Source organism: Mustela erminea, chromosome 18, assembly GCF_009829155.1.
Source record: "Mustela erminea isolate mMusErm1 chromosome 18, mMusErm1.Pri, whole genome shotgun sequence".
NCBI classification, from domain to species: domain Eukaryota; kingdom Metazoa; phylum Chordata; class Mammalia; order Carnivora; family Mustelidae; genus Mustela; species Mustela erminea.
In genome coordinates this window covers 56385073-56400635 of record NC_045631.1, presented here as the reverse complement: position 1 = coordinate 56400635, position 15563 = coordinate 56385073, and the positions used below count along the sequence as shown (strand labels likewise).

The 15563-nt window shown below is 63.9% G+C and overlaps 2 protein-coding genes across 5 annotated transcripts in view; one reads left to right on the top strand and one right to left on the bottom strand.

The window, feature by feature from the left end:
* The window catches only part of RECQL5 (RecQ like helicase 5), a 37181-nt gene extending 34848 nt beyond the window's left edge, over positions 1-2333 (top strand). For all 4 annotated transcript variants that reach the window (XM_032322607.1, XM_032322608.1, XM_032322610.1 and 1 more), the window contains 5 exons: positions 49-581; positions 733-823; positions 1030-1254; positions 1465-1534; positions 1632-2333. In XM_032322607.1, the coding sequence (XP_032178498.1) occupies positions 49-581; positions 733-823; positions 1030-1254; positions 1465-1534; positions 1632-1732 (1020 nt within the window). In that variant the 3' untranslated portion in view covers positions 1733-2333. The remainder of the gene's footprint in view (positions 1-48; positions 582-732; positions 824-1029; positions 1255-1464; positions 1535-1631) is intronic.
* The window catches only part of MYO15B (myosin XVB), a 30158-nt gene continuing 16518 nt past the window's right edge, over positions 1924-15563 (bottom strand). The window contains exons 27-64 of the mRNA XM_032322592.1: positions 15283-15518; positions 15022-15200; positions 14776-14848; positions 14183-14344; positions 13837-13934; positions 13658-13734; positions 13442-13526; positions 13140-13238; positions 12898-13013; positions 12616-12801; positions 12277-12355; positions 12047-12136; positions 11723-11948; positions 11554-11644; positions 11235-11442; positions 10663-10775; positions 10365-10424; positions 9748-9823; positions 9501-9619; positions 9164-9282; positions 8931-9072; positions 8576-8687; positions 8298-8464; positions 7792-7919; positions 7562-7625; positions 7396-7468; positions 6920-6996; positions 5386-5462; positions 5179-5294; positions 4991-5085; positions 4803-4880; positions 4583-4679; positions 4268-4410; positions 4020-4135; positions 3558-3691; positions 3250-3383; positions 2995-3135; positions 1924-2824 (exon numbers count right to left, since the gene is read on the bottom strand). Of these exons, the coding sequence (XP_032178483.1) occupies positions 2765-2824; positions 2995-3135; positions 3250-3383; positions 3558-3691; positions 4020-4135; positions 4268-4410; positions 4583-4679; positions 4803-4880; positions 4991-5085; positions 5179-5294; positions 5386-5462; positions 6920-6996; positions 7396-7468; positions 7562-7625; positions 7792-7919; positions 8298-8464; positions 8576-8687; positions 8931-9072; positions 9164-9282; positions 9501-9619; positions 9748-9823; positions 10365-10424; positions 10663-10775; positions 11235-11442; positions 11554-11644; positions 11723-11948; positions 12047-12136; positions 12277-12355; positions 12616-12801; positions 12898-13013; positions 13140-13238; positions 13442-13526; positions 13658-13734; positions 13837-13934; positions 14183-14344; positions 14776-14848; positions 15022-15200; positions 15283-15518 (4446 nt within the window). The 3' untranslated portion in view covers positions 1924-2764. The remainder of the gene's footprint in view (positions 2825-2994; positions 3136-3249; positions 3384-3557; positions 3692-4019; positions 4136-4267; positions 4411-4582; positions 4680-4802; positions 4881-4990; positions 5086-5178; positions 5295-5385; positions 5463-6919; positions 6997-7395; positions 7469-7561; positions 7626-7791; positions 7920-8297; positions 8465-8575; positions 8688-8930; positions 9073-9163; positions 9283-9500; positions 9620-9747; positions 9824-10364; positions 10425-10662; positions 10776-11234; positions 11443-11553; positions 11645-11722; positions 11949-12046; positions 12137-12276; positions 12356-12615; positions 12802-12897; positions 13014-13139; positions 13239-13441; positions 13527-13657; positions 13735-13836; positions 13935-14182; positions 14345-14775; positions 14849-15021; positions 15201-15282; positions 15519-15563) is intronic.

The following is a 15563-nucleotide window of genomic DNA, read 5'->3' as shown; positions in this document are numbered from 1 at the left end:
GTCGGGACCAGCCAGGGAGTGCGCTCAGAACCTCTCTCTTCTTCACAGCCCAAACCCAGGCGGGTGGGAGCTGGTTTCCCCAGAGGCTCCTGCTCATTCCAGACGGCCACTGAGCTGATGGAGAAGACGTGTGCCAAGGAGCAAGCCCCCCAGCCTGCGCAGGGAGGTGAGCAGGAGCCCCCCAGCCAGCCCTGCGGCCTCCAGCAGGAGGACTGTAGTGAGCCCCTCCCCGGGCCCAGAGGAGAGGCCCCTGGAAGCCGTGCTCATTGTGGGGGGTCCTCCCCTGAGAGGGTGAAAAGCTCCTCCATGAAGGGCGGTGCCAAGGCCCGGGCCAGCAAGAAGCAGCAGCTCCTAGCCGCGGCGGCCCTCAAGGATTCGCAGAACATCGCCCGCTTCTGCCAGAGGGCCAAGAGCCCATCCCCCCTCACCTCAGCCCCAGGGGCAGAAGGTGCCGGCCCTTCCTGTGAGGGAGTGCGGGGACCCCCAGCAGCCCCAGAAGAGTGCTCAGGAGAGGAGGATGGAGCCCTGGGGTGTTTGGCTGTGCCCTCCCAGACCAAGGAGTGTACCAGGGGGACGCCAAGGTAAGGGCACTGATGGTTCTGAAATTCTCCGCCTCTTTGCTAACTGGGCCTTGGAAGCTCTGGCCGTTCCTAGGGTGCGCTCTGTCAGGCCAGCTGGCTAGGGGCGCAGCTGGCGGCAGGAGTGCTCATGCTCGCTCTCCCCTCTGGCCAGAGCCTACACACTCAGAGACCAGGACCCCCCTGAAGGCCAGCCCACCCCCTCAGAGGAGACACACAGGGGCAAGCGGTCCAGACCCCAGCAGGTACTAATAGGGACAAGGCCTCAGGGGGAGGAGGCCTGCAGAGCAGGTCAGTATCTGTTCTCTGGATGAGGGGTTTGGGGAAAATCGTCTCTTCTTACATCCCAGGGCTAGACGGGACAGGCTAGAGGGGGCCCAGTCTTCCAGAATGAGAGAAGGGGCACGTGACCAGGAGCCCAAGAGTGACTTTCTATTCTGGTCCTGCACAGGAGAACCCAGAGAACCAGGCTCAGAAGAGGCCTCGCCCCTCAGCTAATGCCTCCATCTTAGCTGAGGCCAAGGACAGCATCTCGGCCGGCAATCCGGGCATCTTGAACCCCACAGTGCAAGACTCCTGCCTTCTCCCAGCCCCTGGCGTCTCCCTCAAGGAGGCCGCAAATGTTGTGGTCAAATGCCTGACTCCTTTCTACAAGGAGGGCAAGTTTGCATCCAAGGTAGGGTAGTTGGGTTGGTTCTACCCTCCCCTGGGACACTTGGGTACCATGGGGGCAGGGAACAGAGCCAGAGGACAAAGCAGGCTAGCCCTGAGATTGGCTGCCTCTCTCCCTGGCGTCTGCCTTGCCCCTGGGTCATGGCCGAGGGCCTCTGGTGTGGGGGGCAGGGCGGGGTCCGTGCTCTTTGCTCCTGTCCCCCTCTGCCTCCAGGAGTTATTTAAAGCCTTTGCCCGCCACCTCTCACACTCGCTGACTCAGAAGGCCTCTCCGGGAAGGAGCGGTGAGTGCCCGCGTCACCAGGCCAGGAGGTGTTTGCGGGGCTTGGTAGCAGGGAGGGGACGGGCCCTCACGGAGGTTCCCCCTTCCCGAATCTGTAGTGAAGGAAGAGGCCCAGGATTTCATCAAGCAGTTTTTTCACGGTCGGGCCCGGTGCGAGAGTGAAGCTGACTGGCACGGTCTGTGTGACCCGCAGAGATGACCAGCTCCTACCCGCTAGGGCCGGAGTGCTCCCCCCGCCTCAGCTGTGGGCCAGCCTGGGCCTCACTCAGGAACAGGGAGGGGGGAAGCCTGCAGCCGTCAGGGCATCAGCTTTGCTCAGGGTCTGTATCTTCCAGCCCTATTTGGAGATGGCCCCAGTCACCTCCCAAATCAAGGCCAAAGGCTGGAACAAGCCACTTTCTGCTTGCAGGGTCTGAGGGCTTCCTCCTCCTAGCCTCCCTGCCTCTCGCGGCTGGGTTTTCTGAACCAGATCCCCAGATTAGAAGGGGGCGGGGTGGGGGTGGTGGCTGCTGCCAGAGGAACAAGAGGAAAGAGTGGTCCCTCTGCCTCTTGGGGTTGAATTGTAGGCCAGGGTGAGGCCACCAGTCCGAGGCTCGGGGCCACTTCAGGAAGAGCCCTGCTGGCCTCGGGTTCTGGGCCCACTAGCCCTTTCCCTCATGAAGCCAGCTTCCGGCCTGGCCCCAGGTGCAGAGCTCGGGAGCAGGGCAGCAGCTGGGCCCTGCTCTTTGCTCAGCTCCTGGTCAGGAAGGCTGGGCTGGACAGAGACTTAGCAGAGAAATAAAGTCCTGTTGGATTTGAGAGACACATGCCCACAAAACACGGCCTTTTTCTCTTGGGAGTTTTATTTTCTCACTGTTTGCTTTCCCCAGGCTTGTGTGGTTCGTGCTGATGTTGGGCGCGGGCCTGGGGCTGGCTGGATATCCCCCTCGCCCAGCCTGGGCAGCATCAGATGTCCAAGCCCGTTCCTGCAGCCCCCACTCCAGCCCCCGCCCCGGGGGGAGTCCTGGTGTTGCCCTTCTCAGTTGATATCACTGGAGCAGCTCCTGCCCCGTGGCCTCCACTGTGGCTAGTAGCACTGTGCTGTGGCAGGTTCCAGAACAGCCAAGTGGGAAAGTCCCAACCAAAATGGCCCAACAGCACCAAGGGAGACCTTTCCAGTCGGACTGGGATGTGGGAGGGGCCCCTTCCTCATCTCCTCCCCTCCCCCATTCCTCTTGGGTGAGGCTGGCCACTAGTTGGGGGCAAGGCTGCTGTCCCTCAGGAAGGCGATGGTGTCCTTCAGCTCCTGGGCCTGCTCGGGGAACAGGCCTGTGAGGACAGGGACCCCGTGTGCTCCCACCTCTGCCCTGGGCCTGCAGCACCCCGAGCCATGAGCATGGGGCCAGGTTCCGGGTGTGACAGGCCCGGGTCAGGCACCCCCCCCGCCTTGCCAGGGTGTCATCAGAGGCCCCGGCCACTCACTTTCGGCAGCTCAAACCAGATGGTCCGGGGGCTGTCAGCAGAGCCGTAGTTGAGCTCCAGGCCAGGGGCCCCCTTCTTCTCCAGGGGGCTCAGCAGGTGGAGCTGGTGCAGGTCCTTCAGGGCGATGGAGCAGTACGGTTTCTGGGGCAGCAGAGACAGCAGAGCTTGGCCTCTCTCCAGGGAGGGGTCACCATGGGGGATGGGACAATGGCGCAGGGGCACTCGGACCAGCACGGGGGCAGGGTCCCAGCCCACCTGGTTGAAGGGGTCCAGGAGGATGAGATGCTGGCGGTTCAGGCCCAGGAGGCTGGGTCCAGGCAGGGCCAGTTGACTCACCCGCAGCACCACATAGACGGTGTAGCCGAACAGGGGCAGGCGGCTCACAGCCTCTGGGAACGGAGGGGCTGGAGTAGGCGTTCTGGCCGTTCACGCCCTGGCACCTGCCCGAGTGGGCCCTAGGTCGGCCGGGCTAGGCCGGGCCGGTAGGGAGGCCTCAGGCCCACCACACCTTCCCTTCTGGGCTCCTTGCCTCAGCCCCTGTGACTCGGGGGCCCCGGACCCACCAATGAAGCTGATCTGGGCTTCTTGGGAGCTGCAGCCTCGCAGCTGCCTCAGCTCCTGGTACATCAGGTTCTTCACAGTGGACGCGTTCACTTGCGACCGCAGTGGCTTTGGCAAGTAGTCCAGCAGGTCTCGCCTAGGACACAGAGTGGTCGCTCAAGGCTGGGTATACAGCAGGCGCTCAATGAATGAGCAGGGGCTACTGTGGGTGAGATTGGGAATCCAGACTTACGAATGAGGCATGGGCCCTGCCTACGGGGAGCTCGGGGCGGGGGGTGGGCGTCAGGTGTGCGTAGCCCCCACAACTCAGGCCGTGAAGGGTACAAGCCGAGTGGCCTTGGCACTGGAAGACTGGGTAGGGGGTGGGGAACTGAAGGAGAGGCCCGTGGAGAATGCGCTGAGGTGGGCCCCAGCAACAGCAGGACCAGGGGCGGTAGGAGGTGGGGGGCCGTGTGAGCACTCACTCAGCCAGGGGGTCCCCTTGGGCCGTGCTGCAGTGCTGCAGGGCGGCCAGCCTGGCGAGCTGAGCGCTGGCCTGGGGGGTCACCAGCAGCTTCCCCTGCAGGTAGTCCCGCAGCACCTGAGGGGGACGGCAGTGAGGGGAGGGAGGCCTGGAGGGCCCCCACCCGGGCAGGGCTTCCTCTAAGCTGCAGCCCGGGGTCCAGCCACCAGCTGGTGGGGGCCGGGGGGTGAGGAGGAGGTGGCAGCTGACCTGCATGTAGTGGGTAGTGGTGTAGGTGGGATTCTCGAAGTGCAGCGGCGTCTCCCAGCTGAGCCGCCGGCTGTGCAGGCTCACGTCCTGATCCACCACGCTGTTGAGGTACTCATGGGGCCACAGGGGCCGCACCAGCTCGCCTGAATAGGGAGCCCAGGTCCACAGCCCGCCCTGACGTCCAGGGCCAGGCCTGCCCGCAGTCCTGGCAGCCCCGGCCCAGAAACCTGCCCCACTTGTAGGCATACAACCGGTAGGTAAGCTGCCTCCTGGCATCCAGCCTGTCCCCGCTTCTTCCCCAGGCGAGGGGCTCACCTTCCCTTTTGATGAGGAAGAGGGCAAATTCCTGCACTTCCTGGGGGTCTGTGATGCCCATTTGCTGACACAGGTCCTCCAGCACATCCGCTGCCACCTGGGGCATGTGGACAGGACCGTGCATGGTGGGGTTGTGAGGCTGGGGTGCGGGGGGTGCCCAGAACTGATGCCACAGCTTTCCTGTCTCTCCCCAGCCCCTCTTCTCCGGCCCCATGCTCACCGTGAAAGTCCGGATACTGGTTTTGTAATCCATCCCCCCCGGCAGGCGAACCAGAAGCGAGCGGACTTCTTGCCCTTTCTGCCGAGGCAGGTTGTCGGGTCAGTCCACCAGTGGCCAGAGGCCCCAACTCCCCGTCCCCACCAGGGAGTCCCATAATGCCCAACCTCCTGTACCCACGCCTGCCATACCAGGAAAGCCTGAATTTCGCCTGGGGAGGGCAGCCGCAAGCGGCCCCCGTATTTGACTGTGCGCTGGAGGTGCTCTTGGCTTCTCCGGGCCAGCTCTGCAGAGGGGAAGCGGGCTGGGGTCACCGGCATCTCCAAACCCCTCCCCAAGCTGCTGAGACCCCAGCCTGGGAAGTCCCTCCCGTAGGCACCTTGGTTTGGGCCTGAGTCCTGCAGAAACTTGGTCACGTAGGGCATCAGCGTGGCTGACGGGGGGAAGATGCCGGTCAGGAGGCTGAGGAAGCTCCAGCCGCGGACACAGTGTTCGCTGCAGGGTGGAGAGTGTGGGCTTCGGGCCGGCAAGATTGGGCCCCCGCGCCGGCTGCCCTCCGCCACCTCCCCCGGCCCCGCATACTCACGGCTGAGGATGTCTGGTCACCTGCTTGATGAGTTGGCAATAAATCTCATCTCTGAGGTTCTTGTTCTCCCGGCACGGCTGTGGGGACCGAAGAGGGGGGCAGGGTGACATGGGAGCTGAAGTCCGAAATCCCACTAACGGGGCGCCTGCGTGGCTCAGTGGGTGAAAACCTCTGCCTTCGGTTCAGGTCATGATCCCAGCGTCCTGGGATCGAGCCCTGCATCAGGCTCTCTGCTTAGCAGGGAGCCTACTTCCTCCTCTCTCTCTGCCTGCCTCTCTGCCTGCTTGTGATGTCTGTCAAATAAACAAAATCTTAAAAAATAAAATTGAAAAGAAATCCCACTAACAGCGATGGCTGGGGCCACCTCTCGGTCTTGGACACAGCTGTGTCCAACGGGTCACTCTCTAAGTCACCATCTTCATCCGCTTACGGGCTGTGCTCAGCCCTGTCTTCTCCGCTGGCTCCCCTTACTTCCATGACCTCCAGGGCCTCAGTGCCCTTGGGCCTCAGTCTACACGCCCTGCTGATCTCAGCTGTTCCCACTGCTGATGACTATCAGTGCTGACCTCCAGCCCAGACTTCTCCTTGAACCCAGGCCCCCCCACTTGGAAGTTTGGACTGCACACTTCCTATGTCCAAAAGACTTTCCTGCACCAACCCAGACCTGCTCCTCCCTTAGGCCCCCGTATCGAAGACGGTCTTTACTCTGGCCAAGGCCTCCATGACATCCTTGGCACCTCTCTGTCACACCCCACGTACAATTCATAGCAAACCCTGTTGTTCTGAGTCTTTTCCCCTCAGCTGCGACCTCTGGGCCTGGCCCGCACCATCCCTCACCTGTGATCATTGCCATAACGCCCTCTGGCACTTATCTCCCCCTGGGAGGGGTGGCAAACTTCGCCCCCTGAAAAGGTAAGCCAGTCTCTCTGCAAATCCCCTTGAGTGACTGCCCACGTCTCTTGAGAAATCAGAGACCCAACAGGAACCTATGATGGCCTGCCGTGACCCGGACCTGCCGACTCCCTCCAGCTCATCCTCCACTCTGTCCTGACTCACTGGCACACCGGCCATGCTGGCCTTGCTGGTGCTAAGGCCCACCGTCACCAGGACTGTCGCCCCTGCCGACCTGCCCCTACCAGCTGCAGGTGATACCCCCAATGCACACATGCCTCTCCCCCCAGCTTCCCTCAGATCTCTGCTGCAGGGTCGCCTTGTCGCCAAGCCTCAGCATTCTAGCAGCCCCTTCCCTGCTGTATTGGTCTCTGCAGCACCTTTTACTCTTGAACACATTGCTTCGTGGTTTACCAGAAGTCTCCTCTCACTAGCTTGTAAGCCTTGTGAGAACTGAGCCTGCTTAGTTCACTGCCGTGTCCCCAGCATGTACTAGGTGCTCAATAAATACTGTTGGATGATCTGAATTAGACTAGTGGCTAAGGGGAGGGGGAAGCCACTCAGACCCAGGCAGGAAGACAGAACAGACCCTCAAGGTACACACAGTCTCCCCAAGGCTTTCAGCACACAAGCTCTTGCTTACCCTCAGCAGGTCGTAAAGGAGCTCCATCTCATTCTTGCCCCGGGGCTTAGACAGGTCTCCCATGAACCGCATCAGAGCTGCAGGATGAGAAGCTTGTGAGCTGGGTTGGGGGCCTGGTTTTGGCCCATGCTGTCGTTAGGGCTTTCCGTGTCATCTCATGCCTTGCTCCCTAAAATGCACGCGAGCCAGGCAGAGCAGAGCAGTCTCCGCTTTACCGATGAGGAAACCAGGCTCAGAGAGGTTCCGTGGGCACCTGCGGCTACACACAGCACGTAGCCAGCTGGACAGAGCGCTGCCTTCCTGCACAGACTCCATGCAACCCACCACCCCTTGGGAGTGAGTAGAAATAGGTGAGGCCTATGAGGGGTTCTGCAAACACCAGTGAGCTTCCCTGAGTTGACAAGGACAGAAGGTGACCTGGTGCCCAGGTCCGAGGCATCGCAGACATGGGGACACAGGATGCTATGGTCACTCACTCTGGAAGATTTCCACAGCCTGCCTGTTGGCGTCCTCATCGCTGAGGCTGATAAGCGATTCTTGTATGGGAGCCTGTGGCCAAAGAAACTGGGTTGTGAGTCTGGGGTCTGTAGAGGCCAGAAGGCAGGTCCACTGGCCCGGCTATTCCCCACCTGTCCCCCTCACCTTGGTGTACTGCACCAGGCTGGCCATGGCCTCCTCCTCAGCATCTCCGTGGGTATCATCTGGCCTGAGGGGGCAGAAGGAAGGACAGCCCTGCTTGCTCAGCCCTCCCGCCCCCATCATAGGTTGTGTAGGGAGGGTGCTGAGAGCACTGGCCTGGTGGCTCAGAGCAGAAAGGCTGCTTTAGGGAGACCGAAGACGGCCAGGCAGAAGGGTGGGCCCGGGGCACTCACAAGGTCTGGGGCTTCCGGAAGTAGTAGAGGGCAAATTCCTGCATGGTGTAGTTGTGGGAGTCCACAGACGAAGAGATGTAGGCTACAGAGTCATCGCTGCGTGCTTGGCTCGGGGGGCGGGCATCGTGCTGAGAGCACAGGAGACCTCATGCCACCCGAGGGCCCACTGGCCTGTCCAGAGCCCCCCGCCCAGGCCCCCGCCCCGCCCGAGCCGAGAGGAGCAGGCAGAGCACAGCACCAGAAGCCAGAGGCATTTATTGAGCGTTATTCTAGGGCAGCACTCAGGTAAGCGCTGGGAGGGGACGGGAGGGTGCACCGCCCAGCCCCTGCCCGCAGGGGGCTCACACTCTTGCTGGGGAGACAGACATCTGGAGAGGGCGGCATCAGGCCAAGCGCTGCCCGCCCGCAGCAGGGAGCAGGCGGTCCTGGCCGCTCAGGAGGGACCGAGCCCTTTCCGTCCTCGACTCCTAGTTAGGCTTCGTGTCCGCCTCTCCCGTCTTCCTCACCTCCGCTGTCCTCTCCCACTGAGCCAGCCCTGGCTCTCGGGGCTGCAGCCGACTCTTGCGCCGGCCACTCCTCTCTGGTGGGAAGGAAGAGTCAGGGGCGGCAGCCGGCTGAACTATGTCGGCAGGAAAGAGTCCGGAACGGCCCCCGGTGGAGCCAAACTGCCAGCCTGGAAGACACCCAAGGACAGCGTCTCACCCACCTAGCCCCTCGGCTCTTCCACGGCTCGGCCATGTGCTGCCCTCCCCGTGCCGGCTGCCCTGCCCGACCCCGGGGATACCAGGCTCCAGCGTGGCCACTGGCAACAGCTTGATGAGGTCCCCACGGTGGAAGCTGAGGAGGCTGTGGTCATCCGTGATGTAGCTTCGCAGGGCGATGACGTAGCCGGAGTCCTGCAGGCGGGAGGAGGGTGAGCAGGCCGGGCAGCCGACCGGCCCACTCCTCCTCTTGGCCTCCCTCCCCACCCGGCCCTCCACAGGTCCAGGGACCCGGCCTGAACGCCCAGTCCCACCCCTGGCGCCTTGACGGAGCTTGGCTGTCAGCCCCGAGACCAGCCAGACCAGATGTGGCCCCCCTACCCAGCCCCCAGCCCCCAGCCCCGCTGCCCGCCAGCCCCCTGCCTGGCCTGCACTTGCCTTCTTGAGCTCACTCAGGAACAGCTCGATCATGGCCTTGATGGCGCTCGCTCGGGCCGTGTGCAAGACCAGCTGCTCGCTCTTCAGGGTCAGCTCCAGAGTGGAGCGGCCCGGGCACTCCACGCCCAGCAGCTCAGCAAAGCTATGCACCCGCGGAGAGGCATGAGCTGAGAGCCAGCTCGCCCCGCCAGCCCCCTGCCCGGCGCTCCGGCCAGCCCCCGGCCCAGGTTCACCTGTACGAGCACAGAGTCTTCAGCTGGCTGGGGTGGAGGCTGGGGCCTTTGGTCATCTTGAGCAGTCTCAGCCCCCGGTGGGACACGCCCAGCAGCTGCACGTCACTGCCACTCTCGCCCTGCCCAGAAGGAAGGTGGCTACGTCATGGACAGGCTCCTGGTCCCCACCAGCATCCAAGATGCCCTGGGGCTCCTCAGGGCCGGTGCTGCTCTTTGTCCTTCCGTTGGGGCCCACCCCTGTCCCTGTGCTCATCCTTGCCACAAAGGCCCACGCCAAGCGAGCTGGGATCCAGACTGGGGAGCTGATGTCCCAAGCCCTGCTTCCAGCCTCACTGACCGAGACAGGGAAAATTCGGGAGAAGTAATTGGCCCACTTGTCCCTAGCGGCCACCACGATGCGCTTCTTAACACTGTCCTCCTTGGTGCTGAGCGACTCCAGGCCGACCTCCAGGTCTCCTGTGGGCAGGAACGATCCCCGACTGTCTTCAGGCTCCGCCACGGGGACACCCAGGGTCTGCTCCCTCCAGACAGACAGACCTAGTCCCAGCACTTCAGCCCCTGACTCCCGGGTCGCCGGACCCTACCCAGCAGCTCTTTCATTTTGCTCCGCTCCTCCTGGGATATTCGGACGCAGGACTCGGCAAAGGTGTCCTTCAGGATCTAGGTGCAGAGCCAAGTGGTCACCACCAGATCCCTGCGCCAGAGCTCACCACGGAGGCAGCCACACATGGAGAAGCTGGAGAGCCCCGAGGGCACGGGTGGAGCAGGAGGGAATGTGGGGCCCCTGAGCCTGGCGCCACCCCCACCTCCCTCTAGCCTCCTATGACCCACACTAGGGGGCCGCTGCTCCTGGGTCAGGTGAGATCAGTTCCCTGAAGGAACAGAACCTGGGGGGGAGTGGGGGGAGACGGATACAGAATGTGGGGCAAGAGGCAGGATCCCGGGAACATCCAGGAGCATCTGCTGTGTGCCAGGGCCTGTGTTGGGGACGGTGTATGCTTTGTTTTGAACCCTTCACTGCCAGCCAGTAGTGGTCCTTACTCTCAGGGATGTGCTGAGGACGAAGTAAATGAAGGCAGGGCTTGAGACCCAGCGCCTGCCCTCTGAGTGCCAGCTGTGTGCCCCTTGCACCGCTGGTGACCTGGCCCAGGGGCCGGTGCTGTGTGTCTGTCCCTGGGACAGGTGGGCCAGGCTCTCTCACCTGCTCACAGAGGAGTCTGAGGCAGTAGGGGTGGCTGAAGTTCTCCCGGGGGTAGAACACCTGTGGGAGAGCAGGGACGAGGAGCGGAGATGGGGACACTGCCCTGCCCTCCCCCCGCCTACCTCCCAGCCCTGCCTCCCAGGCCGGGCAGGAAACTCAGGCCTGATGAGGCGGGTCGTGGGAAGGCAGCCCCCGTGTATGTGTGTGTTGGGGGGGGGGTGCTGGGGTCCCACCCACAGCCTGCAGCCCCTCCCCAACCCAGGGAGAGGCCTGGCGGCGGCCCCAGCTTCCTGCCCACCTCCTTGCGCAGGAACAACCTCCAGGACGGGTTGAGGTAGGAGAAGCACACGCTGCCGGAGGGCACGAGCAGCTGCGTGGAGACTCCCTGGTCCTCCATGGGCTCCATCCAGCCTGGCAGAGGGAGGAGCCAAAGGGCTTCAGCGAGGAGCTGCCAGAGCCAGAATGACAGGGACATGGGGACAGAAGACTGCCCCCCTCCCTAGGGCCCTGTGAGGGCTCTGCCCGCTGGACTTTTGCTGCCTCCCTCCTGCCCACGTCCCATCTCCAGCCTCCATTTCCAGCCCTCAGACTTTCCCTGCTGTCCTTGACCACGTCAGCAGGGCCACTAAGTCTGGAGCTGCCAGGATGCACCAAGGACAATACCCCAGGGCAGGCCCTCAAAGCCACATGGGCCCCAGAGTTACCTGGGCCCTGCCCGGGACAGGAACGCGGAAGCTGGGGCTCCTTGCCCATGGCTCCAAAGTCCAGAGCCCTGAGCACCTGACCTTATAGCGTTGCACACGGAGAGGCTTCTGGAAACCCTGCCCCACCCCAGGGAAGCCCACCAGAGAGGGATAGAAGGGTCCTTACTGTGGGGCCCAGCTAAAGGGCTGTCTGGTTCCTCAGGCGGAGGCAGCGGGGGTGCTGGTGGAGGTGAGGGTGACTGGGGGGCAGGTGGAGTCTCGTCAGAGAGACCCTGGCTGTCCTTGCTGGAGCTGGAGGGCCTGAACTGTGGTGGGAACTTGGGTCGAGGGGCCACGGCTGGTGCGGGGCCCTTCCCAGGGCTGGGGGACGGCGTCTGGGGAGGCACAAAGCATGTACGCAGCTGGGTCTAGGGTTAAGGCCAAATTCACCCCAGAGAGCCCTGGACCCCGAGGTGAGAAGCCATGCCTGGGGGCTGGGGCCTCACCGACACAGGTGCGTGGGCGTCGCTGATCCCCAACTTAGCCAGAGCCTCGTCCTTGGGGTTGTTTTTCTTCAGGAAGTTTTTCGGGGGCTTCCTGAGAGAAGGAAGAGGCCCTGAGTCCCCAGGGTGACTCCCCAGGGAGGGGGCAGCCCCAATCTCCCCCGAGGCCCACCTGGCCGGCTGCACAGGCATGGGCACGGGGCCCGGGCGGCTCTGGTACATGCGGATAATGTTCCGGATCTCCCGGCTCGGCTCAGCCCGCCGGTGGGGCGCTGGCACAGGGTGACCACCGGGCCCTGCCCTCTGGGCCGCCGGCTTGGCCTCCGCCTCTTGCGCAGCTTTGACCCTACCTTGTGTCGGGGCACTCGTCACTACGCGGGGAGGAGGGGGTGAGGGCACTGACCAGAAGGAGAAGAAACACATGAAACCCCGTCCAGTCCCATAGGGCCCGGCCCTCCCCCATGGCCCCCCCATGGCCCTCCCACGGCGCCCCCACCTCTCGGTTTCTCCTCGTCCTGCTCCTCATCCTGGGAGATCTGCACCTTGGGCGGAGGCTTCGCTGTCTTCACCGTGATCTGCTGCTGCCCTGTACGTGCCCCAGGTGGCCCGATTACTCTCCCTGCTGTGCCCAGCGGGCTCTGAGATGGGTGACATGGACCCAAGGGAGGAGAGTGTGCCCCACACGGCCCGGCCTGTGCGGAACCCGACCACCCCAAGCACCCTCACCCATCTTCTGGAAATAGTCCTGTTTCTGCTTGAAGCTCTTGGGCCGCTGGGGCTTCTCTCGGGGCTCCTGTGAGGTCTCCTGAGGGCAGGAAGGGGAAGTGAAGGGGCAGCCCCGCCAGCCGAGTTGCCCCTCCCCCAGCTGAGTTGCCCCTCCCCCAGCCGAGATGCCCCTCCCCCAGCATCCCCTCCATCCCCCGACCCCATCACCCCATCGCTCGGACCCCAGGCATCTTTTCCTCCTCTTCCTGCTCCCGTGGGGACCCGTGGCCGCTCGGCCCTGGAACCTACCGTCTCCATCCCAGACCCTGCCCGGCTCCTCGCCCTCAGACAGGCACCCACCGATTCCACCTCCCGCTCTGGCTCCCGCTGCAGGGCCAGGGGCTTCTTAGGCTTGGGGGCGACAGGTGGGGGTGAGGTCGGGGAAGCAGCTCCAGGGGCCTGGGCTTGAGGCTGAGCCTGGCGCCAGTGCCGCTGTGTCTGCTGTTCCAGCGACAAGGTCATGGCCTGGGTGGTCATCTGCTGGGCCTGAGCGGGGAGAGGCGGTTGGCCTAGTAAGAGCGGGTCGGGCTGGGCCCCGCAGACCTGGCCCCGAGGCGCTCTGAGGGCCCTGCCCACCCTCACCAGGAGGAGCGCCTGCTGGTTGATGAAGCTCTGCTGCTGGGCGGCCAGCTGCCTCGGGTCCACACTGGAAAGCAGGGGCTGCGGTGCCGGCGGCGGCTGCGGTGGCATCACCATGGCTGCAGGTGGCATACAGGTGCCCAGCTTGCACATAGCCCCCTGCCCGCTGGCTCCTCCGGGCCCCCCTGGCGGGACCTCCCTTCCTCCAGCTCCTACCTGAGAAGGGACATGCCACCTGGCCTTACCTGGCATGGCAGGGACTGCGCCCATTGCTGGCATCATGGGCACAGGGGCAGGCACCATGGCTGGCTGGTATCCAGGCATCTGCATCATCCCTGGGTAAACTGAGGGAACAGGACCCTGCTGGGTCAATCCTTATCTGAGCCCACAGACCCCCTCCCTCTAGCCCTCCAGCAATAAGAAGAGGAAGAGCCCCCAGGGTGCTGGCTGGAGCTCTCACCCCGGGTGCCTAGAGGTCCCTGGCAGTGCTTTGCCCATGCTGTGGGGCTGGGGAGACCCTGGAATGGATGCTGAGCCCCGCACTCACCCATGGGGTAGCTGCCTTGCTGCATGGGCCCCACGGCGCCCCCTCCCTTCATGCGGCTGCTCAGAGCCCAGGCTTGCTCCAGATCCTGAAGGGACCAAGGCCACAGGCCAAAGAGTCAGAACCAGAGTCCCGGGAGAGATGAGAGAGGCGGCGGTGGACCCCGGGGTTGGGGGGGAGGGGCAGGGACGGGGTCAGGTGTGTGTACAGAACACTTACCCTGTGACCTGGAGAGAGGACTGGCTGGAAGAGGTGGTCCAGGAAGCCATCCAGGTTCCCTGAGTTCTGAGACTCCCCTATGGGGCCAGAGGAGGGTTATTGCCCCCCTGGGGTACGGGGCAACCGGCACCCCTATTCCCACCGCATGGGCAACCTCACTGTGCCCATTCTGGCCTTACCTGACTGGATCCTGCTGGGTAGTGCGGGGGCTGGCCCTGGAGGTGGATCTGGCAGTGAGGGGGCCTGGATGCCAGGGGCAGGGGGGATGTCCTCGTCCCTGTGGGAGACAGTGGGGCCCAGCTAAGGGGGTGCCTTGGATGGGGGTGGTGTCCAGTCTGAGGCAAAGAAAAGAAGCTGGTGTGGGGGGTCATTCCCATGGTGTGGGAGAAGGTGAGGTATGTGCGGGGGCGCTGGGGCTGTAGCAGGTCCTCTGAACCCCCGGTGTGATAAGGTGGCTCGGGGGGTCACCTGTGACAGAACAGAGATAGGAACAGGCTGGGATGGGGGTGCTGGGCCGGCACCTACAAGCCACGGGGGGCAATGGGGTAGCTGTGGGGACTGACTGGGTCCCCCAGGTCCTCAGTCTGGCCGATGAGGTCCAGCACGAAGTCACAGCCAACCAAATCCTGCCAGGAGTCCCCGGCGTGCAGTGACACGGACCAGCCACGGGGGGGCAGCTCCAGTCCTCTGGGGAGGGAAGAGCGGTACTGTAGGGAGTGATCCGCCAGGAAGAGGGCCACCCCGAGGGTCCCCAGTGGGAGGCCGCTGGGGAAGGGGCAGAACCTGGTGGAGGCACTGGTTTCCTCAGACAACTCTCCTCTCTTCGCCCCTCACAACCTACTGCTTCCACATCGGGTCTGATGTGCTCATTTATTGACCTGTATCGTTAGAATCTGGACCACAGACATAACCTCTACTCCTGCTCCCTATCTTGAACCTACGGTCTGGTCTGGCTCCTGCCCACTTACCCCTCCAGGCCCCCACTCCCCGCCAATGTCCTTGGGGAGCAGGCTTTGGCCCTGGGTTTGCAGGAGGCCCCTGACAGGAGAGTGGGCAGGGAGGATGAGGAGGGGACAGCGATCTGTATTGGCCACACTCCCCATCCCATGGGCCCGTACCTGCTCTGCAGAATCCACCCGGCGAACTGCTCCCCCGTGGTCCAGGACTCCACCTCCGCGGAGTAGCACTCCTCTACAGGGACAGGTGGTGGGGGCCGGAGTGAGGGGCAGCAGGTCCTTCCAATGAGAAGGGGCAGCTGTCCCCATGGGGGCTCCCGGAGCAGGACAGGACCCTGTGATCAGGGTCCCGGGGGTGCCGCCAGAGGGCTGAGGCAGGGAGAGGCCTGAGCAGAAGGGAAGCATCACCATTGAAGGTAAAGATGTCCAGAGCCATGCGGCCCCGCCGCCGGCCAGCCGTCCACTCGAGCTGGGTCGGGGGGTGCGCCCGTGCCATTCCAGGGGCCAGGTGCGCCTGCTCCAGGGCCCCCAGCAGCTTGTGCTGGCACAGCGCTGCCATGCCTCTGGGGGCCTGGTCGGACACAAATCTGTGGGGACAGCACAGCGCTGCAGTGGGGGTGGGCGGTCCGCCGATCCCACTCCCTGGGCCCCGCAAAACAGGCTCCTTACTTCAGCAGTGGCTTCTGCAGGGGAGGCATGGGGGGAAAGGCGCTGAGCAGGATGGCCATGAGGGCCCAGCTGCGCTGGGTCTGCTGCTCGTCTGGGTTGTGCCAGATCTGGGCCACAAGCTGGCTGAAGATCTCGTCCCGCAGCCCCGGCCGGCGCTGGCCCTGCCGCACCAGGTACTCGCCCATGCTCTGCTCCTGCCAGGGCAGCAGGGACCCATCCCCCAGGAGCCGCAGCATCTGCAGACACGGAGCAAGGCGAGGGCAGGATGTGCCAGGGCGTGC